General features: G+C 44.1%; 1 protein-coding gene across 2 annotated transcripts in view; it reads left to right on the plus strand.

Moving 5' to 3' along the window:
* BMPER (BMP binding endothelial regulator) overlaps positions 1 to 24,576 on the plus strand; it is a 249,783-nt gene that overhangs the window by 11,280 nt on the left and 213,927 nt on the right. For both annotated transcript variants that reach the window (XM_047849098.1, XM_047849097.1), the window contains exon 3: positions 19,498 to 19,597. In XM_047849098.1, the coding sequence (XP_047705054.1) occupies positions 19,498 to 19,597 (100 nt within the window). The remainder of the gene's footprint in view (positions 1 to 19,497; positions 19,598 to 24,576) is intronic.

Genomic DNA, 24,576 nt, shown 5'->3' on the forward strand with positions numbered 1-24,576 from the left:
TTGGTGCCCGTCTACAGACAACTAATCACAATGTGGCCCTCACGGTGAGGCCTAGTTGTCCTTTTTTGACACTTGCCGTTGAGTCAGGAGGTGGCAGGTGGGAGGCAAAAATATAAACTTAATTACTGAGTGGACCCTCTGAGCCTGGCACTCCTGAGTCCCCTCCAGTTGAGAGTGTGACTCTGACCAAGCACAGTCACTCATGCATGCCCATGGTGGGGGGCCTCATCCTTTACAGGCTAATCCCAGATTCACTGATATGACTGGATTTGACACGTGGGCCCTACAAATCCACGCAGCTTTGTAGTTTGCAGCCAGTGGTCCCATCAACTCCGTGGACCATGCTTGTTGTCTTCTCTTCAACAGCATGCTCTGTGTTGTAGTGCGGTTACCTGGGTGAATTTATGTCTTAGGAGATGAAGTCTGCAAGTCTAAGAACCTTGTCCAGTCATCTCTGCAAGCCCCATAGCTTCAGCGAGAGGTCCACAACCTTGGGACTTAAGTAGGAGTCAGGCTGGAGTTTCCTGTTTATAGTTTGGGTTGTTAACACTTGGGCTAGTTCCCCCCCACCCCCAAGAATGGAACTCCAAGTTCCAGAACATGATTCTCCCAGAGAGTTTGTCACAGAAGGTCAGCCCTCTCTATAAAAGACATCCTAAATAATCATTACAAAAACACACTTTTCCCTTTGAAAGAATGTACTCACATTTGAAAATTTAGAGTCCTATAGACATTAAGACCTGCTTTTCTTTGTGACAAAAGGAACATTCTCTCTTATAGAAATATCCTGCTGTCAAAGGCAGCAATGTGTGTGACAATACAGGAGGTGTGAGAGGGAAGGATCTGGGATTATCTCACTCCTGCTCTCAAAAGTCACAATGAAAAATGCTTCCCCCATCCTTGTAGCTGCTGGTCTGGGTCATTTCCTCCCCTTTTAGTGAGGCTGGAGCTCCGAAACCCTGACACAAGCCCTAATGTTTATATTGGGTTTTGGATGTTAGCTCCCTTGGCTTCTGGGAGCTGACTCTGTTGAAAATTATGTTTTTCTTTTAAGGACAAAGGCCTTATTGTACGTACATGTTGTGTAGTGTAATGAGGTTTTTTTTTTTTTTCTTTTTTTAAATGTTAGGTAATGGGTGGTACTAACCCAGATCTGCCAAATGAGAAGTTCAAAGGTAGGTCTGTAACCTGAATGGCAGTTAGAAGGTTTCACGAAGGTAACTTAACAAGAGAAAATGAGGGGGCGGGACAAGTGACATCTTCACTGACCGCAGTGTGTGCCCCAAACGCCCCCCTTTGATGGAATAACCATAAAATCACTCTGGGAAAGGACCTGCAGCCTGAGTGATGGTACCCCACAGACACTTCAAAGAGAATGATAGAGATAATAATAAAAATAATAGAGATAGCAGCCATTCCATTTGACTTAAAAAAAACAGGCATTTCCCAAATAACTCTTGTATTCTTGGTCAGCTAAATGGATTTTGGCTAGATGGTTCTTCATGGCCGCCTAGGCCATCAGGCCTAGGCTGAGCGTCTTATTTTTCAAGCCTGTGCGGTGGGCCTTTTTGGTTGTGTTGCTTGGTCCTTTTCATCTGGGGGTGACCTCAGGAAACTATTCCGAGAGAGCCTGGGCCTGGACCACAGAAAAAAAGGCATGAAAACCAGAAGGGCCAAAGCTGTTCTTGTATTTCTTTGGGCCTCGGTGAGAGGCATTTTTGGCATCTTTATCTTAATTCTTTTCCTCTTTCTCTGTAAACATCGCTTTTTTTTTTTTTAAACCTATCTTTCCTAGGTTCCTCTTTGAGAAATCTGTGGACCCCAGCAATGGCATTAAGATTCCTTTAACCCCTCACTGCTTTCTTTTTAGCGAGCAAAGTAATGACATCTGCATTCTTTTTCGTATTTATTCTTAGAACTTCTTACTGGAAAAAAACGGAATGGGGTGGGGGTGGGGAATTCCTTTTCTATTTCATTTTCTCCTTAAGCAGAACTATTTGAGGGGAGATATGACAGTTGCTCCCTCTTGGGTCAGATGCACCTGCATTGTGTCTGTGGTCTGTGGTGCTTGAAGCTTCTGCCTCCGGGAAAGCCTTGCTGTGCCGAATTTGACTGCTTCATTCCATCCCTTTACCTTTCAGAAATTCACAAATCCTGGAGGCCCTCACAGCCTGCTGGCTGTCTCCTGCCTTGTGGATTTGTAGTATAAAAGCAGTAGCATCAAGACATCTCACATAGCAGTGTTTCTTGGTCTCGGTGGGGATACTATTTTCCTGAATGAGAGGACGTGAAAGATTAATCAGATATTCTCCCACTCGAGAGCGGCCGCGTACCTGTGTTCATGCTCCTTGGGGGGAATGGGGGCTATTGGAATTGCAATTGCGATGTGGTGATTTCCTGTTTTCAAGCACATGTGAAACGGTGGTTCCGTGCCCAGTGGGACCCACCAGAGGTTGACTCACAGTCCCATTAGCACATAGGTGAGCACTGGGATGGAAATTCCTTTTCCCCTAAGAGGGAATTTGGGGAAGAGCTGAATGGCTGGAATGGGGGCAAGAATGTGCCATTTTTTCCAAGTCTTATTAGTCCAGGGGTGGTTTCTGTTGGAGGAAGTAGCCCTTCTTCCTCCTTACTGGGATGTGCTGGGAATGTATATACCAGAGAGCAGTGGCTTCCTTTTTGTTGTGAATGCTTGTGTGTGTGCATGTAGGGGAATAGTTGGGATTTATTAAAAAAAAAAAAAAAAATATATATATATATGTATGTGTATATACATATATATGTGTGTGTGTATATATACATATATACATATATATATATATTTGTTTTATATAAAGCATACACTGGACAAGGGCAAAGAGAAACTTGCTTAAAGTAATTTACACACTATTTGGTCAAGTTACAGACATACAGGGTTCTCAGATTTTGGTGTTTGATTGAAGCATATGAAAATTTTGATCCTTGGTGTTGACCTTCAGAAACAGCAATTTTTGTGGTTCAACGTAATATATACTTTGAACATCTTAAGGCTTTTTCACTGGAGATAGTTACCCTGACAGGTTATTGCAATATATCTTAATAATGCAGCCTTTAAATTAAGGGTGAATTTATACTGGGTTCATAAACTAAACATAAAATGTGATGGTATAGTGAAACTAACACCTCTCAATCTCTGAACCCCCAGCTCTGAATTAATGGCTCTTGTGTACATCCTCAGACCCCTTCTGACGGTGGTAGGGGTAGAAAGAGAAGCAGTATTCATTTACCTTAGTACCAGTGAGAGGGAATGCATGGTATTCCCTGAAGGAGGAAAATGATTGATGGTCATTAAACTCAGCACATATTTATTGAGCATTTATGTTAATAATGGCCTGAGGCACTATGAGATTGGAAAAACACTTCTTAAAAAAAATGAACAAAAAATTAAATTATGTTCCAGATGGTTTTGAAGTTAGATGTCTTATATTGCTCTGGAGTTCTTTGAAAATTGATGAACTTCTGCTAGCCATGGGTATTAACTCTTGGTTGGAATATTTGATTAATCAGAACAAATTATTATTCCTTGACTGTGGTAGGTTACACACACACACACACACACACACACACACACAGACACACACACACACACACACACACATAATACGTATGTATGTATTTAATATAATATTTAGATAATGGATCTAGTTTGCAGACTATTTTCTATTACTAGAGTCTAAAAGAGAGGTGTGAATGTGGGATTGAATCCGTGGTCATGTGCAGGTGGGCGAGGCCCTTCAAGTGGAGTTTGGGGCACTGGTGACAAGGAACAGACGATTGTATTTCCCATGGCTAGTGGCCTTTCCCTCTTCCTGGCCCCCCACCCCCCCACTTCCACACGGCTACTGGTCTTATCTCACACTGACAAGTCAGTGCTAAGGATTTTGCCTTTGGCTCTCAGTTTGTAATATGCATAAGAACCACGAGGAAGCTTGTTGAAAATGCAGACTCAGAGATCCTCCAGAGATTCTGAGGGTCTGGTGGGGACCAGAGAGTCTCTATTTTTAATAAACTCTTCCAGTGACTCTATGCAAGGGCCAATTTTTGAAAAACTCTTCCCAGCTGAGGTTAACAGAAAGGGAAGGATGTATAAATATAAACATAAATATAGGTAAATCCCCCAATGAAGCAACACGTTAAACAGGGGATAGGTACAATTGAAGTTCTCTTTTTGGTACAAAGCTTAACAATAGGCCATCTCTCATTTACAGAATATTATTTTTGTGGGCCTTTCACGCAGTCATCTTGCACGCTAATGGTATTTGCTGAAGTGCCTCTTTTTCTCTTCATGTCCTTTCATCTCTTTTTTTTAAAATTTTTTCATGTTTTATTTTATTTTTGAAAGAGAGAGAGAGCACCTGAGCAGGGAAGGGGTAGAGAGAGAGGGGGAGACACAGAATCCAAAGCAGGCTCCAGGCTCTGAGCTGTCAACCCAGAGCCTGATGCGGGGCTCGAACCCATGAACTGTGAGATCATGACCTGAGTCGAAGTTGGACGCTTTACTGACTGAGCCACCCAGGCACCCCATGTCCTTTCATCTCTTAAGCCTCCTTTTGTCACCCAATCAAAATGAGTCATTTGTTCTTTGAAGACTTATGTTGGTCACTTGTATTATAATCCTTACTCCTGCCTACCCTGAAGTTTTATTCATTCTTTTCATGGCCGTCTCTCCTGCTGGACTTCAAGCTTCTTCAGGGCCGGAATAGTGTCTGACTTCTCACTCCCACTCAAAGCATCTAGAATAGCACCTCTTAACAACTGTTTTATGAATAAATACTGTGTTCATAAATTGGGGGGTGGGTAGCCTGACCTTCATTTTCCTCAAAGCCAGACTTCATTTCTGAGGTAGCGCAGGTTTTCTCAAGAAACCTATTTCCTAGGTGAGATAATTAAGGCCCAGAAAAGTAAAGCAAGACAAAGCTCACCCTGCAAGTGAGCGAGAGTTGGGACTGTGATTCAAGGACGGGAATCCTGGGCCATCCCGGGTAGACTCCATAGAGTTATCAATCAGAGAATGTTTCCTGACCACAAGGATTGAGAAAGCACCCCGAGGGGGTGAGTGAGACCCAGCAAATAACTTCCCCAAGGATTAGGTTTTTAACAGTCCTTGTGGTCCAGTTAGGTAGAGCCCTGACTGGCGCCTTTGGGTGGGGCAGGCTGACCCTCTGGGCTGCTGCCAGCCCTTTTGTGTGATGGATTCTCACAGGGACACACTCTGTTTTCTGTGGTCTCTCTGTGATGGGCAGCAGCTGCACGATGAGGCTGATGTGACGTATGTTTGTTGCTTCTTCAACATGAGCCAACTAGATGTAGCAATTTGACAAAACAGCCAGGGTTTTCGGACTGATTTGCTGTAATTCTGCAGCATCTGGAGGAAACAGGCAATCGATAAAGAGCTGAGGGCCAGGTGAGGTGGGGTTTAGAGACGCCCCAGCCCTTCCATTCCCAAACCTCCATAATAGAAGCTGTTTCCTTCTGCTAACAATTTCCATCCAGCAGGTACCTTCCTCATCCAGAACAGAACTATTCTGGGAAATTTTAGTTCTTTTCTCTCTCTTTATGCCACTCCATTTCTGCCCACATTTTCCTTTCCGTAATCAGGGAGAATGTAAAGTCAAGATGTTGCCTTCACATTAATTCTGGTCACGTTGCTAAACTATTTCCCATACTTTTAATGGGAATCCTTAAAATTTTTTTTTCTTTTTAAATTGGCCTGACATTCCATTGTTCCAGGGTTTCACCTTTATCATCTCCATCTTTATTATTTTTTACCATGTTATTTTCTCTCTCTGTTATTAGCTCAGCATTTCCATGATGTCACCACTCCTCAAGTTTTCTGCCTTGTTTTTCTCAGTTTCAGTTTCTAATTCTTGGTTTCAGCCTGATAATGAAATGTACAAACAAAATTACAGTGGGGTGGTTGTTCCTCCTACACTCAACACCATGGCGGCCAAACATCTGAGGGATGGAGTGTCCGGTGGGGAGCTCTCTGGCATAGGTGGAGTTGGAAGAGCCGGTGGAAGGCCAGAAGGTAGGCCATTTGCTATAAGGATTAAGGAGTCAAGAAAAGGATAGCTAGGAAGAACGAAAGGGCTAGCTTAGAGCAGTGCCGAGTGCCCAGGTGGGAGTTGAGTAAATATTTTCCGCTAATGATGATGGGCTGATACAATTTGGCCTGGTGGAGAGAATGCCCAGGGGAACTTTAACAGCCTTCCAATATGTGGGAAGGAAATTCTTTGTTGAAAGGACAGAGAGGAGTACACATCCCAAAGTTGCAACATATCTTTAGCTCTAGCTTCTCCGCTGGCCTCTCTGCCTCTTGCTTACTTCCAGAGTGAGCCCCAAAGTGGTTGTGGGGTGTTGGCTTCCCTGTTTCTTGGCCAGTGGCTGCCTGTGAGTGCAGGCCTCTTCCCTAGATCCCTCTATCCTAGTTACCCTGCTGTAGATGAGATCACCCTCTCAGCTTAGAGCCACATTTGTTGGGATCAGAAATTGAAAGCAGGGTCTGACTGTGGACTCTATTCATCTCAGGGTTTTGGCTCTAGGTCTTAGTATAACCAAGAAGGAAAATTCTAAATAAAGGATTCCCCCCTTTTTCTTTCCATTACTCCTAAGGGTTAATATTCTCTGCCTCCTGCACTCTTCCTTAATACTCAACTAGCCTTTGGTTACTAGGCTCTGGTGGGTCTGAGCCTTGTTGGTTGGGGATATTGGTCCTAGAATTTTCCCCTGGCATTCTCGGCTCTTCTAGCGAGTCAGAATTTTCCTAAACTGCATCTATTCCCTCAGCGATGTAGTTGGCAGGCACGCTGTTTATTAGCAATAGGGGCAAGGAGCGCCCAGCAGTGGCCAAGACAACATCTCTGTGAGCCTCAACTGACAGAGACAGTTCCATCCTGAAGTTTCTGGGTCCCTAGGTATCTGGCATGGTGGCAGGTGCTGAGAGAAGGTGACCTCTGGTGGTCACTGGATTAATGTGATCATCTGAGCCAGTGATTTTGTACAGGTGTGTGTGTGTGTGTGTGTGTGTGTGTGTGTGTGTGTGTGTAAGTAACACTTAGGCGTATAGTATTCTCTTAGCACTTGTATGATGGATTTATAAGAATTTTGTTTCTTTGGCTATTCTTTCTTAGCCCTTTTTTGTTTTTGCTGGGCCTTTCATCTCTTCTTAAACATTAGAAATTGGAGGGCCCCAAGATCCAATCAAGATACTTTCTCTGTTTACATTTTTTTCTAGGTGACTTCATAGAGATTCATGGCTTAAAACCCATCCATACGCTGGAAGTTCCCACATTTATGGTCCCAGCTCTCTCACCCTTCAAGTGCAGACTCCTATCCAAATGTGCACATGGATGTCCCAGAAACATCTCCAAGTTAAAATGGCCCAGACAGAGATCTTTCTCCCACCTGTCCCCCAAATCTAGTCTTTTCCAGCCAGCAGGGTCTGCTACATTGCTGCATTTTCTCAGGCCGTCAGCCCTGGGGTTTTTTATTCTTCTTTCTCTTACAGCCTATGTGCAGTCTATTAGCAAATCTTGACAGCAAATCCTTGAAAATATATCTGAGAATTTCTGACTACCTCCACGATCATTTTTGCCTCTGGACAATATATTATCAACCCTAAACCCTAAACTATTCAACCCTAAACCCTAAACTATCAACCAGTGACCATTTAAAAGTACATATCCAATTATTTCACTTATTTATGAAAAGCCCTCCGGTGGTTTTCATCTCACTCACAACACAGTCTGAAATATAACTGTGGTCTGCGAGGCCCTACATGATCTGGCTCCTGATGCCGCCTCTGGCCTTCCCTCCCCATCAGAGCCATCCTTGGCTCCCAGCACACGTGATACCCAGCACCCCCTCAGCAAGGGTATTTGTTCTCTCTGGAACACACTTATCCAATATATTACGTATTCTCATCCCCTCACTCTGGTCTCTGAGTAAAAATGTTCCCTTATCGAGGGTCTTCCTCTCCCCAGTACACATCGTCCTTCTGTGCCCTTGTCCTGCTTCATTGTTTCCAAAGTCCTTGTCAGTGCCTGTTATCAGGCAGATATTTGCTTCCTGTATGTCTCCCAATTAGAATATCAGCTCCGTGAGGATGTGGGCTCTGCCCTTCACGCTGTACCCCCAGGGCCTGAGACAGTGCTGGCCCGGGACAGTGCTTATCTGTCGGATAAATGAGTATCTGCTATTTGTGTTTAATTTTTTGATTTAATAATTTGAAGATCTAGCTAATTCCAACCACCAAAATTAAATTATGAAATTTGATTTCTACTGTAAATCTGCTTTTTCTGTATGATAACTTGCCTTTTTCAGAGTTCACATTACATTGTGTATCAAGTCTGATAGAAGGAAATTGTACAAATACACCAAAAGATGGAAAGTTGTGTCCCATGAACAATAACATAATCAGAGTAAGATATATATAATAAGCAATGATAATTATAAAACAAAATTTATCCTATAGAAAACTATTTTTTAAAATATATATTACTGCTTATACTTGGTAGCATTGTAAGTGTTGGTTTCGGTATTTAAATCAAAATTCAATATGTTGGTATTTTACATTTTGCCTAAAACATTTTATAGATGCAAGACCAGCAAAGTGTGTTAAATCTTAAAATTTCCTAGAGCAAGAATAATGTGGCACACAATATTTTCCCATGATATGCATAAAACAGACAGTTCCAGGGCTCACAATGCTGAGCCATGTTGCTGCACGTAAGTTGGGGTGTGCTGGGATGTCCTCGTCAAAGGAGATTCCTTTTGTGGGTTGTCACATCCCAAGGTGCTGACATATGTCGGTCAAATTCTGTCTCAGTGAGATAACTGTGTAACAAAACTTTTTAGTCTCCTTCAGTGGCCCACATAGTAGCTAAGGAACCAAGATGAGTTGGATGATCTCAGGGAGATTGTGGCAGTGGACTTTGGTTGAAACTGACCTTTGCCTCCTCTGAACTCATGAACAGCACCATGGGCCACTCATGTTGCAACATATGAGGTGCTTTTGCTGTGTTCATGCTCTGGTCCCTCTCCCTCTTGGACTGTAAGCTCTTCTAGGGCAGAAGATGTATCTGATTCATATTTTCTGTTCCCAGCAAAACCTGGCATAGTGCCTGGATGACAGCAGGAGCTCAAAAAATATTTATTAACCAGACTCACAGATTTTTAGTCAGATAGTTTTGACTTCTGCAGTGCAAATGTTTAACCCACAGAAAAACCCAGGTTTATAACAAAGATGTCACATTTCCTAAAGGCCATTTGTTTTCTGCTGACAGTTTTATCTTATTTTAGATGTTAAAGACTTCAATAAGCTGTTTTATGGTGAAACTCTTTTAAAAATCAGCTATTAAGGGTAATAATCAGGGTTGGCCCTTTGTTTTTAAAAATGGGTCATGGGGCACCTGGGTGGTTCAGTCGGTTAAGCTTCCAACTTCGGCTCAGGTCACGATCTCATGGTTTGTGAGTTCAAGCCCCGCGTCGGGCTCTGTGCTGACAGCACGGAGCCTGCTTTGGATTCTCTGTCTCTGTCTCTGTCTCTGTCTCTCTCTCTCTCTGCCCCTCCCTGCTTGTTCTTTCTCTCTCTCAAAAATAAAAACAAACAGTAAAAAGGGCACATGTGGTGAATCCCTTTAGCAGCAAGTTTATGTAATGTTTGGTGGGTACCTAGTCATTTCTTTGTAACACCTTAATCTGATATGGATTATATACAAAATTTACATTTGTTGATTGTTTGATGAGTTTGAAAATGAAAGCTCGTGGATTAAAATTACATTCTAAACCTATGAAATAAATCTGTGGCTTCTTCAGTGCTTTCTGACATCTGCATGTGGCCCTTGGGAAAGTCTTGGTGAAGGGAACATGCTGCTAATGGCCCTGGTGAATGAGTCAGACCAACCCTAGCTCACAGAATTGCCTTCATATGGGAAGTCTGGAGCTGGCTTTTCCAGTTTCAGCCAGCTAGAGGGCCCCTGCTTCCCCCTGCTCTCCTGCCTGATGCTCCTCAGGCTTACTGGACCCTGTTTGCAGTCAGTATGGATGGGAAGACGATCCGGGAGCAGAGATCTTTCCAGCATCTAATGCCTCACATCGCCTTTACCGTTATTCAGAGGCAGGACAGTAGGAATCAGCTCTACAGCCTGCCATCCCAGGGGTCCCTTTGAAAGCCTCTGTGATTGCTGGTGGTCAGGGTCAATTGTGCAGATGTCTTTAAAAGTGTCTCACTAGTGACCAGAAAGTTACTTTGTCAAGATGACAGATGGACTGTGAGCAGCCCCTCCACCCTGCCTGTGTTCCCTGTGATGTCAGCTCCATTTACTTGTCAAGAGCAGGTATTTTTGTAGCTCCCAACAGTGCGCAAGCTTTCACGGGCAACCTGAGAAAACTCTTCTGTTCTGTTCTGTGAAAAATCTGCTCCGTGGCTCGTTGTTGACCCACAGGAATGAGGGGGCATGTGAGGACCTGGTGAGTCCCACCCACTGTGGAAGATGCAGGAAGTGGCATGTGCTGACGAGGGGGACACCTTTCAGGGCTGGCCCCAAGAGGAGGTGGTCTGCCACCTCCCACCATCCCGACAGGACACCAATGGGATCTAAGACACTCCATCTCTGCACTTTGGACGTTTGCATTCTTGGCAGAGAATCCTCTATGTGCGTAATTGACAGGGTCCGTTGACCTCTCAGCCTCTTTGTCTAGCCAGAGAGCCTGGTTTGTACATGGTGGTGGGTCAGAAGAGGCACTGCCACAATCATCTCTCCACGCATCCTTCCTGGATGTCACATCGCAACCTTTCCTGTGGGAGGTGCTCCAACTTTATTATTATGTTTAGCTCCTTCACTCCTCAGTCTCTCCAATACTCCCGCCAAACTGGTGGGCAGCCTCCACGCCATTGCTCAGAGAGGAGGAAGCCCGGCTTGTGCCCTCAGCGTCATAGATGTCGCTGGTGGTTGGACTTGGCCTCCCATCATCTGGAGAGTAAAAGAACTCACCAGAAATGCATACAAATGTTCAGAGAATTTCATCTCCCCTTTCTTCTTTGTTTTCTTTTTGGGTGGAGGAAGAAACAGATTCATTATTCTGCATGTGCTGAAGGGCGCACAGCAAAGTAAAATCATCAAAGGTGCTGGGAGAGACAGCTGGACCGCTTGTGCTGGAGGCTGCGTTACTTTGAAGGACTTCACCCCCTCTCACCCCTGGTCCGGAATCTGTAGACATTTCCTCTGTATCACCGGCCCCATCCCACGTCCCAGCTGTTTGATTCCCTTTTGGTTGGCTGGGGAGGAGAGAGCAGCGGGCTTGAGAACTTGGGCAAAATTAAGGAAGGATGCCCACATTTATTCCTCTCGCTTCACATATTTGGCTCCCGTCTCCTGGCAAAAGGGGACCAGCCTATCTTCTGGTTTTCCCTTCTGCTTCTGAGGGCTGGAGTTGTCAGAGCCGCGCCTGTGGCAGGGTCCAATGTGCGAGGTCGCCGGCTGCTTTGTGTCCCATCCATTACAGTTCCATGAACGTGGTGCTACCCGCAGACCCTCGCTTATAAGACGTACAGTGTAATAAAAACCAGGCAGTGCTACTTTCTTTGGGCTACTATTTTTATTTGGTGGTTATTTCTTTTGTGTTCTGCCCTCTCTAATGTTTTGGTTCTATTTCAAAATATGATTAAACAGAATGAGGAGCTGTCTGACACTGCCCTGTTTTAAATCAGAGTTGTGCTTGAGTAGCCGGGACATTCTAATGGCCTGCGTTTCTTTGTTCTGAGGGTTTCTTGAAAAGGAGAAAAAAAAAAAAAAAGAAAAAAGAAAAAAACAACAACACCAGACCTAAATCCTTAAACAGCATAGAACCCCAAACAATCCCTTCCAACAAACGAAAGCCCATTAAAAAAGAATTGAAATGTTAGGTAAGTTAAATATAAAAGGCCTCCTCATTAATCCCCCGTTGCTTCTTCTGGCACGTGTCATATTTTCAAGGTACAATATCAGGAGAGCACTGTCACTTAGTGATGTATTAGGGCCATATATCATCAGAACATCGTCTTTGTAGAGGATATGGGTACTAAAAGACACGATTCTGGCCAGACAGAACAGCAGGGGGCCTTACTTCTTTTCTCCAGCCCCCCCTTACCCCTCCTGCCTTTTTCTTTAATCTCCCTCTGTTTTGTGTTGCAGAGAAGTGAATTTCTTCATGGGATATGACTTGTTGCAAAATAATCGGGGGGCCCCGGTGGGCTTCATAAAGTCTTTTAAATGGCTGAGTTTCAAGGGCAGCTTTGTTCAGAGTTTGCACTGTTCGCAGGGCCGGGGAAGGCCGCATTTGCCAGGGTCCAAGTCTCCAGGGGAAAGGCTCGCTGAGCCTAGACAGGAGGAAGAAAGAATAACACTCCCAGATGTAGTGCAGTGAATTGTGTTGTCCTTGCAAGATGCTTGCTTGCACATTAAGTCTCCAAAAATATGTTCTTGCAAGGGATTTTTACCTTAAGACTCCAAAAGTGTGGCCTCCGGGTGCTACCAGCCTCCCGGAGAGACACCCTCCTGCTCAAATTGAGGAAGCAATGACAGGGCTCGGAGGCTAAGGATCCAGGTTCTGATCTGTTTTGCAAATGACCAGGCTCTCAGAAATTGAGGCTTGTTTTGAGTTTTAAGCCAGAGAATTAATCTATCTTAAAATGCACTATTTTTATTCATGTGTTCAAAATGAAACCATAAACCATTAAGGTTTATAATGGTCTGAAAATGAGGAGTGCTTAACAAAGGCAAACATTTAAATTCCTAGCTACAAGGGAGAGATGGCTCATCTTAGCCTTTGAACCAAATTGTGTAGCATTGTGATTTAATCACCAACACCGCTATCGGTGAGTCCTGGCTTTGAATCTCTGCCCTGCCTAGCTGTGTAAACCCAGGGAAGCCCTTAAAACTCTCTGTGCCTCAGTTTTCTTATTGAAAACAATAGGGGTAAATTGGTACCTTCCTGAGACTTGTTGCAAAGGTTAAAAAGGATATAATACACAAAACATGCTCAGCACAGTCTGGCGAATAATAGATTTTCTATAAATGCCAGGTACTCTTAATAGTTCAGCCCCCTGCCCGGAAAACTATATGCCACTTCATTGTTTGGTTAGCAATGGATCGGCTCTCTCCTTTGGCTCTTAAAGGAATTTGCAAAGAGTGGTGGAGGTTGGGGGTTCAGAAAGGTCTGAAAATGCTAATTTACATTAAAAGCAAGGGCCATTGACACCTGCCACCTTTCCTACTGACCTCAGACACCTCCCACCTCTTGTACTGACCTCACTCAATTGGGGAAGAAAAGAGATCTTGGGAAACATTCTCTTGCCTGGGAAGTTTGAGTCACTTTCCTTACTAATCGCCCTTTCCTCACCTTTGACATGGTTTTGTTAATTTTTTCTCTCTTTCCATTTTTTTTTTCTTCCTATTTTCATTGAGCTGAAAGATATGGCTCAGAGACTCATACTTGTAACTAAAGCTTTGTAGTGGACCAAATTCCCCCCACCCCTTTTTTTTCTTCCAGCTCATTCTGTGCAAGAATTATGGGGAAGTCAATTGTACTATCAGTAATAAAGGACGAGCAAGTAAAAGCTTAATTAAAACAATAAATCATCAATCAAATTTAATATTGCCACTGGCAACCACTGAACTATCTCAGTTCCCCCCACCCGCCCGGTGATTATTGTCTCAGAGATCAAGAACAGATTTTGTCCGAAGGAGACAGGCTGGAGCAGGTACAGGCTTGTGTTGGCTCCTCTATGAGCGCTCATGCTCCCTTGGAAAGGATTTCCCCTGACCGTATGTTCCAGAGAATCACTGTATTTTATGTCCCATTTGTCAAACCCACTGACAAGCAATGGAACCTGCCCACTCTGGGTCTTTTCTTTCAGCCTTTGCCTGTATCTCTGAATTCTAGAACCATGCCATTCTGCAGTCCAGTCTGTTTGCCCAAGTCCCGGTCCAGCCCTTGCATGGCGCCCTTGACAGGTTACCTTATAAAAGGGCCGGAGACCTTGTGTGTTGGGCCCAGGTGGCCTCTTTCCGGAAGATTTCCAGACTAGCTCAGCTATATACTAATCTATTCCTAAAATCTCAACAGTCATGTAGGAGCTAACCTAATTCTAATATGATACACCCATAAATTTTAATGCTGTGCCTTAGCAACTAACCTCCCTGGCTGGCCCCTTAATCCAGGCCTGGGAACCAGGTTGTGTTCCCAGGTCCACTGCTCGCTAGCTCTTTGAGGGACCTGAGACACTTAACTTCATTGTGTACCATTCCCCCATCTGCAAATCTTAAGAAACCTGTGAGGATTAATGAAATAATGTCTGCTGAGCGCTTTAGAAGAAAAGTGCTATGTAAACTTGAAGTATTATTCTTCTGTTTATGAGAAGTTTTATAATATCGCCTAGGAGAAATTGTGACCTGCGTTCAAAGGTACCATAAAGTTCCCTTCGGCTCTTTTGGGGCTGGATTTGGGTTACAACGGGGGACTTCAAGGAAAAGTTGACCTCTTTAACTTCATGCATGGGGAGACTAGAAATTCCACGGAGAATACATGTGCTGATGTCGGATCACCTTCCTCCTTGGGAAACTTGACACAAGATATTTGTAATCCTAAAAACAAATTCCTCTGTGATCAATCTTGAGACTCTCAAGTAGTGAAACACCATTGAGAAAAAACAAAACAAAACACCATTTTTCTCACAGAGAAAAATAATTTGATTCGGGGTCAAAATGTCCTATCTGTGCTCACCGCCCACGATGGCTTTTGAGTCAAGGTGACATTCCCGCTTGGTGCCAGAAGCTGCCCTGCAGTTTTGGTGTGATCTGCTAACGTGTGATGTCTTGTTTCCTCCAACACTGTAGGTTTCTGGAGAATAGAGAGGAAGCTTGTAGCATGACTCCTTGCTCCAACGGCACCGCGTACCGTGGCACACATATCAAGTCTTCAGTTTGGCTGCTCTAGAACTACGCTGTGTCTTTACTTGTCAGAGTTGTCATGCTGGGCATCCGTCCCCTGACAGTAGCTGTTGATGAAGGGGACAGATGAGTCAGGGTTAATATGGGTCCACTCCCATGGATGTTTGCATTTTGGTAGGGGGATTCTGGATGGCAACACCGTCTTATAAGCTCCTCTTCAAGTAAGACTGCCATGATTCAATGACAGAGTTGGGGGGATGGGTTGCACATACGTAGGAGGAAGGGATAGTCTTCAGGGCTTCTAATGGAAGAAAGACAGCCACTGTTAGTTGCCTCTTTATCTCCTCTATGATACTCCCTGGCCTGTGGATTTCATTGACATATTGAGTGTTGTTCATCCGGTCAGAAAAAAGTATTACAACTTCACAACCTTCTTGATTTTCTGCAAAAGGGTCTGGCACTTAGAATTTGGTAGTTTGCCAAATGACAGCTGTTTGCCCCCAAGGGCAGGGTTTGGTTTTATAAGAGACAAGGACTGAAGGGAAATAATGCCATCTTCTAGGAAGACACTCGGGTGGTCTGCCAGCTTCCTAACATGGCTGTAGAGTCTCAGCAGGCGGGGCACCAGGTAGTTTTGTTTTTATTCTTATTTCAAGATATTTGAGGGACAGTTTCAGAGTCTAAAAATAGAGTATCTGCCTGTTGACCTTTCTCCCTGATTGGTCTCATCATATTAGCTGCTGTGTTTTCCTCTCCAGATTTCTATTTTATTATTATTTTTAAAAATATAAATGAAAGGTCAGGTAATACTTTCCATATTTCATAATAGGATTGGTCCCGGAAGAATCTGAGAAAAAAAAAAAAAAAATCAAGACATTGGCTTGAAAGAGAACAAAAGCATTTCAAAAAACATTTTTGTCTAGTTGCAGAAAGCAAACAGGAAAATCTCCCAGTGGTGATCTGCTATCTTCTCTATAACCCCACCACCACTCCCCTGCAGTGGGAGATCATTTCCCTCAACAGCAGACGCTGAAAAATGTTCAGGAGCCACTACTGGGTCTCATGGTCCCAATTCCTAAACCCATGGAACTCTGTGCTACCATCTAGTGGCAGACTTCAGACACAACAAGCTGGCTGCGGGAATCCTGTTTGAACTTGGCTGTGGCTGGAGCTGTGGTTTGGCTCACATCCTTATAGAGCTTTGTTGCCAGCCATGTAGACTTTTTCTTTTTTACTCCCTATGCCCCCCCCCCCCTTCTATTTTTGCATGTTGGCACTTCATTTCATGTGCCTCCAGAGGCTATGTTTGGGGTTTTGATATATTCAGTCTTTTGGAAAGGAGGCAATAACGCAGATACCTTTGACAACAGGTAAATCACAGGCAGGCTGACCCTAGAAAGTGATAAACACCAGGAGACAGAGACAGAGCATGAAAAATGTGATAAGGCTTATTACTCTTAAACACTGGCTAGGTCTGTTTTTTAGAACATTCTGACATTTTCCCGCAGTGCTTTTCTACCACTGTGTCTGTTGCTTAGATTTGGAGAGATTCAAGCCCAAGCTGGAATCTCTGGGAAGTCTGTTTGGGGATGCCGGTCTAGATTTCAGAGATATATAGGCACAGCTACCTATCAGATTATCCAGAATGGTTAGAATTGTCCTCATTACCAGAAAACAGCTGGTATTTGTACACCTTCCCGTTGTTGGTGATGACAAAGCTCTGTGGAGTTATCCTGCTCCTGTTAGAGAGCTCACTTCACTTGTGTGGAACGACTGCGAAGGCACCAGTCTCCCCTGGGGCTTCTGGGCCGGGACATTGTTTTGTTCTTGTCTGTATCCTGAGTGCCTGGAAGGAGCAAAGTGCAACATTTAAATGTTTGCCTTTGGAGTCAGACAAGCCTCTCTTTGCATTCCAAATCTGACTTTTATGTGACCCTGGGCAGGTTTCTTAACCTTGGTTCCTCATCTGTAAAATGGGGGGTGATGTGGATTTTTTGGGGTGAAATAATGCATATAAAATTCTTAGCACAGAGCCCGGTACACGGAATGTGTTTGGTAAGTATGAATCAGCATCAGAAAAGGCTTCTTGAGTGAAGAAGTGAGCCAAACGAGCCATGGCCTTGCATCAGGGCAGAGGACACTTGGCGCACATGAGGATGAGGAGGCCAGCGGAGATGGGCTGCTGCAGGCGTGGCTTCGTGCGTGCGGCTTCTCACCAGAGCCGCCGGCTGCAGCCCAGCGTTCTTGTCTTGCCGCAAAATCAGTGACAGCAAAGCGAGTGGTCTTAATTAACCTGTGCTTAAATTTACTCTGTAGCTGCTGGACTCGATTAAGGAGACAGAGGAATCAGCCTCTGGCCAGCAATTCTCTGTAGTTTTTCTTGCTTTCTTCGAGGGCCTGCAATTCTAAGCATGTGCTTCATATCCTTGTCAACCAGACACCAGGGAAATGATCAGATATGGCGACTTGGTAGAATATGAAAAAACTCCAAATGTCATTAGAAGGGGGGAAATCCTGCAGTAAAAGTAGAGCTAAAGTTTAGGTTTGGGGTGTGTGTGTGTGTGCGAGAGAGAGAGAGAGAGAAAGAGGGAGGGAGAGAGAGAGAACAACAAAAAAATTCCAGATGTGCAGCTACAAACCATCTGGTTGGAATGACTTTTGTGCTGGACTGTAATTACAAGCTATTTATTATGAATCTTGGGATCCTGTTATGGATTTTGACTGGCTCCCAGGTTTCTAATTTAGCAAAGGATTCCTATATTTAAGAAAGTGTGGGTCTTCCCATTTATCAGACCCTGAATTGTGTCTCATACCCACTCTGACCGCCCTTAGAGCTTTGAACTCCCCATGCCTGAGGACTTTTCCCTCCAGAGAGGAGATGCACTTGGGGGTGGCTCTTCCCTAAAGCTGCAGCCAGGTTTGCATAAGCCGTGCTAACAGAAGTTCTGCTTAGAAAGTGTGTTCACTTCCAGAGTCTTGGGGTGGGGGTGGGGGCGGGGTCGGTATCAAACCGCGGCTTGTGGGAACTGCACTTTGCCAAATGAAGTCACTGTTAATGATGCCAGGCAGCATATATCCCTGATCATTGCTCATGATGACTTCAGTGGTAGTGGAGGGACACTATTAATATTTTAAAATATATCTCTTAAATTTGAGTTGTGACCATACTATGTATTTTGCTTGTAACTTGAGAAAAATTATGAGAATCAGTTGAAGGGCTGTGACCTACAGTGAGTCTTGATGCAGCCATCATTATGAAGGAGAGGGGGAGGGAAAGAGCTTTGGAGGGCTGGGAGCTGGGCCACCTGGGTTCAGATTTTAGGTCTACCATCACTTGAGGGACTGCTGACAGCTCCCGAACCCATCTCAGCCTCACTGGGAACAAGAATGTGCTCCGTAGAGTGGCCGCACGTTGGAATTACCTGGGAAGCTCAGGAAGCACCCAGGTCTCATCCTCAGATCAATCAGCTCAGAGCTTCAGGGGGTGGGAGACAGTGCCGTCTTTGTTAAGAACCACACAAGGGTCCTGGTTTGCAGCTAAGGATGAGGACCACAGATTGTGGGAGGAAATGAGGTTAGCTCCGTGAAGGACCTTATCACATAACAGACACCAAAAAGGGGGGGGGGGGAAGAATGGATTCCTCAGGTCATATATATATACCTTCTCTGAGCAGCAGTTTTCTTGTTTATCAACTGGGGATATGAATAATGCTTATCTCGCAGAAGTTAAGTAGGAATGAAAGCCATAGCGCCTAGCATATAGGAGAAACTTACTGAAGCTCAAATGTTGTTGAGGTTTGTGACATTGTATTTTTGGTGCACGTGTATCCAGTCTGTGTATAAACAGGCATATACATCACGTTTGGGTCTTCTCTGAGACATTTTAATAGCTAACCTTTCAGGATAAAACCGAAGATGCAAATGCTCACCACACTTCATTAGCATAAGTGCTAATATAATGCAGCTGTCCCATGGCTATAAAACACTGACGCCTGTGTCTCTGCTTGGCGTGGGGAATATTATTTTTTCTCTAACTGAGCTGATTCAATACTCAACTTTGTCATTATTTGAGTTGGAACTTTAGATTGCTGCATTTTAATGCACTCTACTATTAAGGATTGTTGGACGGCTGTGTGCAAATATTTTTGTTCTCACGATGCAGTCCTGGCGCAGGTAGCCCAATGGGCAAAATATGATTTACACAAATATTATCATTCCTATAGTGTATACTAAAGAGAAACCTTAGAACAGAGCAGGAGAATGCTTTTCTCTCGGCGTTCGGTTATCTGGGTTACGTTGGTTTCTGAAGAAGGGACTTTTCATCCCTTCTCGTGTGCCCTTCTCAAAAGTTCTGTGTTTCTGGATGACTATTTCTGTTCCAGAGAGAGCGAAATCCTATTTGCTTTCGTGAGTGTTCTTGCCAAGATGAAGGCAAGATAGGAAGAGGGAGGCTAGGAAAACCTGTGTCAGGCTTCTGGGGATTCTGTTTGGAGTTGCTTTCAAATGTCTCTTGTCTCTTTTTGCCTAGAACAAGGAAGTGACCTGTAAGAGAGAGAAGTGCCCAGTGCTGTCGAGAGACTGTGCCCTGGCCATCAAGCAGAGGGGAGCCTGTTGTGAGCGGTGCAAAGGTGACTTATGTCTTGGCCGCCTTCTCTTCTGGCCGTCGCTTCGGGCATTTTTATTTCTCTTTTTCTCACCTTCCTCTTCACTCAGCTCTTGGCTGGGGTGCAAGTGGGTGTTGGGAGGGAAGCTAGTGTGTGTGTATGTGTGTGAGTTTGGGGAGGTTGGTAGTAATAGGGACTCTTCTAATGGAGGGAAGAAAGAAGAGTGGCCATCTGCATATTTGGTTTCCTTTCGAAGGCAAGTGGCTTAAGTGTGACAGAGATGCTACAGACATGATGCCTATGTATGTTCGTATGGACATGCGCACTGTTTCTTTTGTCAAGAAGTTTCAATGGTTTCTCCTGGCTGCATGCTCACCCTGCCTTCCTCTGCCAGAGGAGTAAGCCCGAATTTTATCATTTTGATCCCTATTCATTTTTTTCTTAACTTCAAAAATGAATCAACGTTGCTCCCCTCCCCTTGGAAGCTTCTCTAACATATCCTTACTCCAACCTCGTTTTCCACGGCCCTCCAGTGCACGCACTCTCTCTTGAACATGCTGTTCCTGCTGTAGCTGCTTAGCCTCGGCTCAGGTCTCTCCTCCCCACCTGTCCACATGCTGCCTGTGCTTAAGGCCCCCAACCTACATCGTCTATGTTTCTGTGGCACACAGAAGTCCACGTGGGTTCTTCATGGCTGTGCTTTTTCTCCTTCATCACCTTGTTTGCGTTCGTAAGTCCTTGGGGACGGGAGCCACGTCATGCTCTGACATCGCCTTGTGCCTAACAGAGGGGGTCCCTCAAGAGGCACCGAGAGCATCATGGCTCAGGATGTGGGCTCTGGAGTTACACTGCTATGCCAGAGTCCAGCAGTCCCGGGCTGTGGAGTGTTTACCAAAGTTCATGTCCACTAGGAACCTCAGTATGTGACCTTATTTGGAAATAGGACCTTTGGAAGTATAATTAGTTAAGATAAGGTCATACTGGCTGAGGCTGGACCCAGGTCCGATATGACAAGTATCTTTAGACCAGGGAGTGGAGACAGGCAGATACACAGAGAAGACAACCATATTATGGGAAAGGCAGATATAAATGCCTGCGCTCTGTTCCCTGGGACTCCCGTTCAGTTGTTCTGGGGAGGGGGATAGGTGTTTGTCTTTTGAAATTTTTTTAAATGTTTATTTATTTTTGAGAGACTGGGGGAGGGGCAGAGAGAGAGGGAAACACAGAATCTGAAGCAGGCTCCAGGTTCTGAGCTATCAGCACAGAGCCCAACGTGGGGCTCGAACCCACAAACTGTGAGATCATGACCTAAGCCAAAGTCAGATGCTTAACCAACTAAGCCACACAAGCCACCCTCTGAAGGCATTTTTTTTTTAATGTTTATTTCTGGGAGACAGAGAGACAGAGTGGGGGAGGAGCAGAGAGAGAGGGACCCACAGAATCTGAAGCAGGCTCCAGGTTCTGATCCATCAGCACAGAGCCTAATGTGGGGCTCGAACCCACGAACCGAGGGATCATGACCTGGGCGGAAGTCGGACGCTCAACCGACTGAGCCACCAAGGCGCCCCGGTCTGCAGCCATTTTTAATGACAACCCATGAGTCTCAATATTCAGCAAAGATCCTGTGAACTTTTTAAAACATACTATTATGTAAAATCCACATTTCAAGAATTAATGCCCAATTGTGTGTTAATAACTACAGTTATTGTAGTAAACTATTTAGTTAAAAAATTAAAAACTAAAAAAGCAAAATCAAACCCAACAGAGACAGAGATTAGAGTTAAGCCACCACAAGCCAAGGAGCACCTGGAGACACTAGGAGGCAGGAGAAAGCAAGGAGGGGCTCTTCCCAAAGCCTTTACAGGGAGCACAGCCCTGCTAACACCCTGATTTTGGACTCCTGGGCTCCAGAACTGTGAAAGAGTAAATGTCTGTTGTTTAAAGCCACCAAGGTTGTGGTAATTTATTATGGTAGCCCCAAGAAAAGAATACACCAACATCTCTACTTAGGCAGGTAAAGATATGGAATCTCTCCCCCAGTTCCCTCCTATATATGGGGGTAATAATTGTGTTGGAGGCAGTTGAGTGGGAAGGTCCATTCAAAGTGCTTAGCACAGCCTGACATGTAAGCGTTTCTCAGTTAATTTCAGTATAGTAGGTGCTCTTTAAATATTTGGTAACTGGACTATAAAAATATACCTTCTGAAGCCTTTTTGGAGCAGGGGTGGAGTGGGCTGGGATGATATTTTTTCGGAGCCTTTTGCATCAACCATTTACCTTTGCCTTCTTCTTACAAGTTGGGAGTCAGATGTTTTACCCATTTGACTTCTGAGTGCTATCAATGTGAGGCCTGAAATGGTAATTTATTAGGAATCTCCCAAGCAGATGGTCAGATATAGTGATTCTAGTGAAAAACACATTAGTGAGCCAGTGCGTGTCCCAGTTACTGTTGTTTCACCTTAAAGAAGCTCCTCTATTCATTCTTTATTTTTTGAACTGCTTATTTGCCGTCTTCATCTTTCAGCGATTAATAAGGCTGCCTTGCCAATGAGAGGCCAGTTAGATACCACAGGATGGAAGCACCGTGTGTCAAGGGAACATGCCCAAGGCTTTGGGTTTGTTTCCCCATTAACCGTGGTACAGCAGGGAACTTTCTGTGGCTGTAGTGTATGACCATCTTTTCTGATTGTCCTGCTGTTTCGTTTATGGTCATTTTTCCCTCTGATTATCCTACCGTCCCAAGGGAAAGAGATACCCAAAACAAATCCATTTCTTGAATGTTCTTTTTGAGCTTTAAGAAGATAAGGTTCTTCAAATTAAACTGGGCCCAAGAATAGACTAGAGAATTCAGCATACTGAGATCTCTTTCTGTTAGTAGTGTCAGCCTTTTGGGGGAGGTCAAAATCCCCAACCTGCCCTGAGGTGGTCCTTCATGAGAGAGACTCTTGAACGCATCAGAATTCTCAAGCTCCGGAGGTTGATGTTAGAGACACCCCCTTCATTTTTCTTTATTTCTACTCCATCGCGCACACTATTTGTCTCATGGATTTTAAGAGAAACAATTGTATTCGCTCTTAGCTACTGGCTTATTTATGTATTTCTGATCAGAATAGTAACATATGCTCATAGAAGAAGCTTTGAAAAATAGTCTAAAGTGTAGGAAAGCAGAAAATAAATTTACTGATAACCCCACCACCAGAAGTTACAATTGTTAATATTTAGTATATTTCTTTCCATATTTTTCCCTGTGTAAAAGTGTTTAGCTAATACCTTACTACTTATGTTGCATTATTAAAAAAAAGATTTCCACTTAAAATCAGGGCATAAAATCTTTGCAACTAATGGGTACATGAGATTCTGTTTTGGGAAGGTTATCAACATTCACTTGGTCATTCTCCATTTCTGGGCATTGAGGTTGTATCTTAAATTGGAGCACTGTGGAAGGTGAAAGAAAGACAAACAGCTGAAATCAAAGAGCACACACAGTGAAATAAAAATGACTGGAAAGAGAGAATCAAGAGGAGCATTACCTGGGTAGGGAGAAGTCAGTGTGAACCCACAGACCACGCTGGATTTGGCATCCAAAGGAATCTGGATGGACCTCTCCTTAACCCTTCTGCACCATTCGTTCGCGCAGGGGGAGAAACAATAATAACAACAGAAAACTAGCTGTGTTTCTCAGAAGTCCTCTTTGAACCAGCGTCCTCCATGCTAACACTGGGGGTTTTGACTTTTCTTACTCAAAGAGGGTGATTCAGTGAGGAAACATATTAATGAGAATTTTGTCGATAATACTTGACTTCAGAGCAGAGTGATGTTTAGGCAATATTGTCTCAGGGTCAAATAATTTTGATCAGATCAGGGAATAATATGCAGTTAGTTTTTCTTAGCAAAGAAATGGAGCCTCTGGTTTTGGATCAGTTAACACATGGTCAGCAGAGAACTGATGGACTTCATTCCTCTGTATTTTGAAAGGCATTTACGTTCAAGGATCCCATCTTTATGCTCATTCTGAAGTTGCTCATCAGATAGATTAGGTCACAGTGAGGTCAGGCCTCTTGTAGAGATGAGCACAGCATGTATCTGACCTGGTGGGATAGGTGGAGGGTGTGTCTACCAGGCTTCCCAGCAGAGACAGCCCTTCTAGAAGAGCCTTTCTACCAGCAGGTATGCAGAAAGGTAAAATCTAGCACTGCTAACTGGGTGAAGCAATAGTGAAAGCTTGATAGTTGCTTTGACTTGCCCTTGAATATTGTTTTTTGTCTGTCCTTTCTCTTACCTGAAGGAATCGTGAGTATAAGCAGTGATTCTCAAAATGCAATGGACTACAGGATCACCTGTTAAATGTAGATTCCTGGGCCTTGCCCTGCAATAATAATAGGAACTGGGATCATCTTTCTCTTTATTCAAATAGCAGCAGCTACTCTAGGTAATCTTTACTCAGTGCCAGGCATTGAATCCTCACAGGTACTGTCATAACCCCATTTTGAAGATGAAAAAAATGGTACCACTGAGACACTTAGTGACTAGTCCAAGGTTACGGACTCGATGATGATGTAGATGGGGCACAGACTTTGATCTCACCATTAGGCTTGCAGGTCTGCTGTGTCCCTGGGCCCGGGTCCCTGATTCTACATTTCCAGGTCTCCACTGGGTGTCTCATGGGGGCTGAGGCTTGAGAACCACTGGTACCAGATAAAGAAAGGACAGCAGGATAAGGGAATGCAAACCACGTGTTTAGTAGAGTGTTGGTTGATATCTACTTCAATCAGTGCGTCTTTGGGGTAAAAAATTGCTTTGCCCTTTGTAGCTGTGAGTCCATCTTGTTTCTCTGACTCTATGTACCCCTCTTATTTGGAAATCTTATATTACTACAGTTATGATATCAGATATAAAGTAAAATAGATTAATGACCAAGAAAATGTAACTAAAATGTTGAAGGGCTGGTGAATGCATACCAAAACTCCTTCCCATTCAATTGTGTAATAAATGAGGGGGAGTTT

Source organism: Prionailurus viverrinus, chromosome A2, assembly GCF_022837055.1.
Source record: "Prionailurus viverrinus isolate Anna chromosome A2, UM_Priviv_1.0, whole genome shotgun sequence".
NCBI lineage: Eukaryota > Metazoa > Chordata > Mammalia > Carnivora > Felidae > Prionailurus > Prionailurus viverrinus.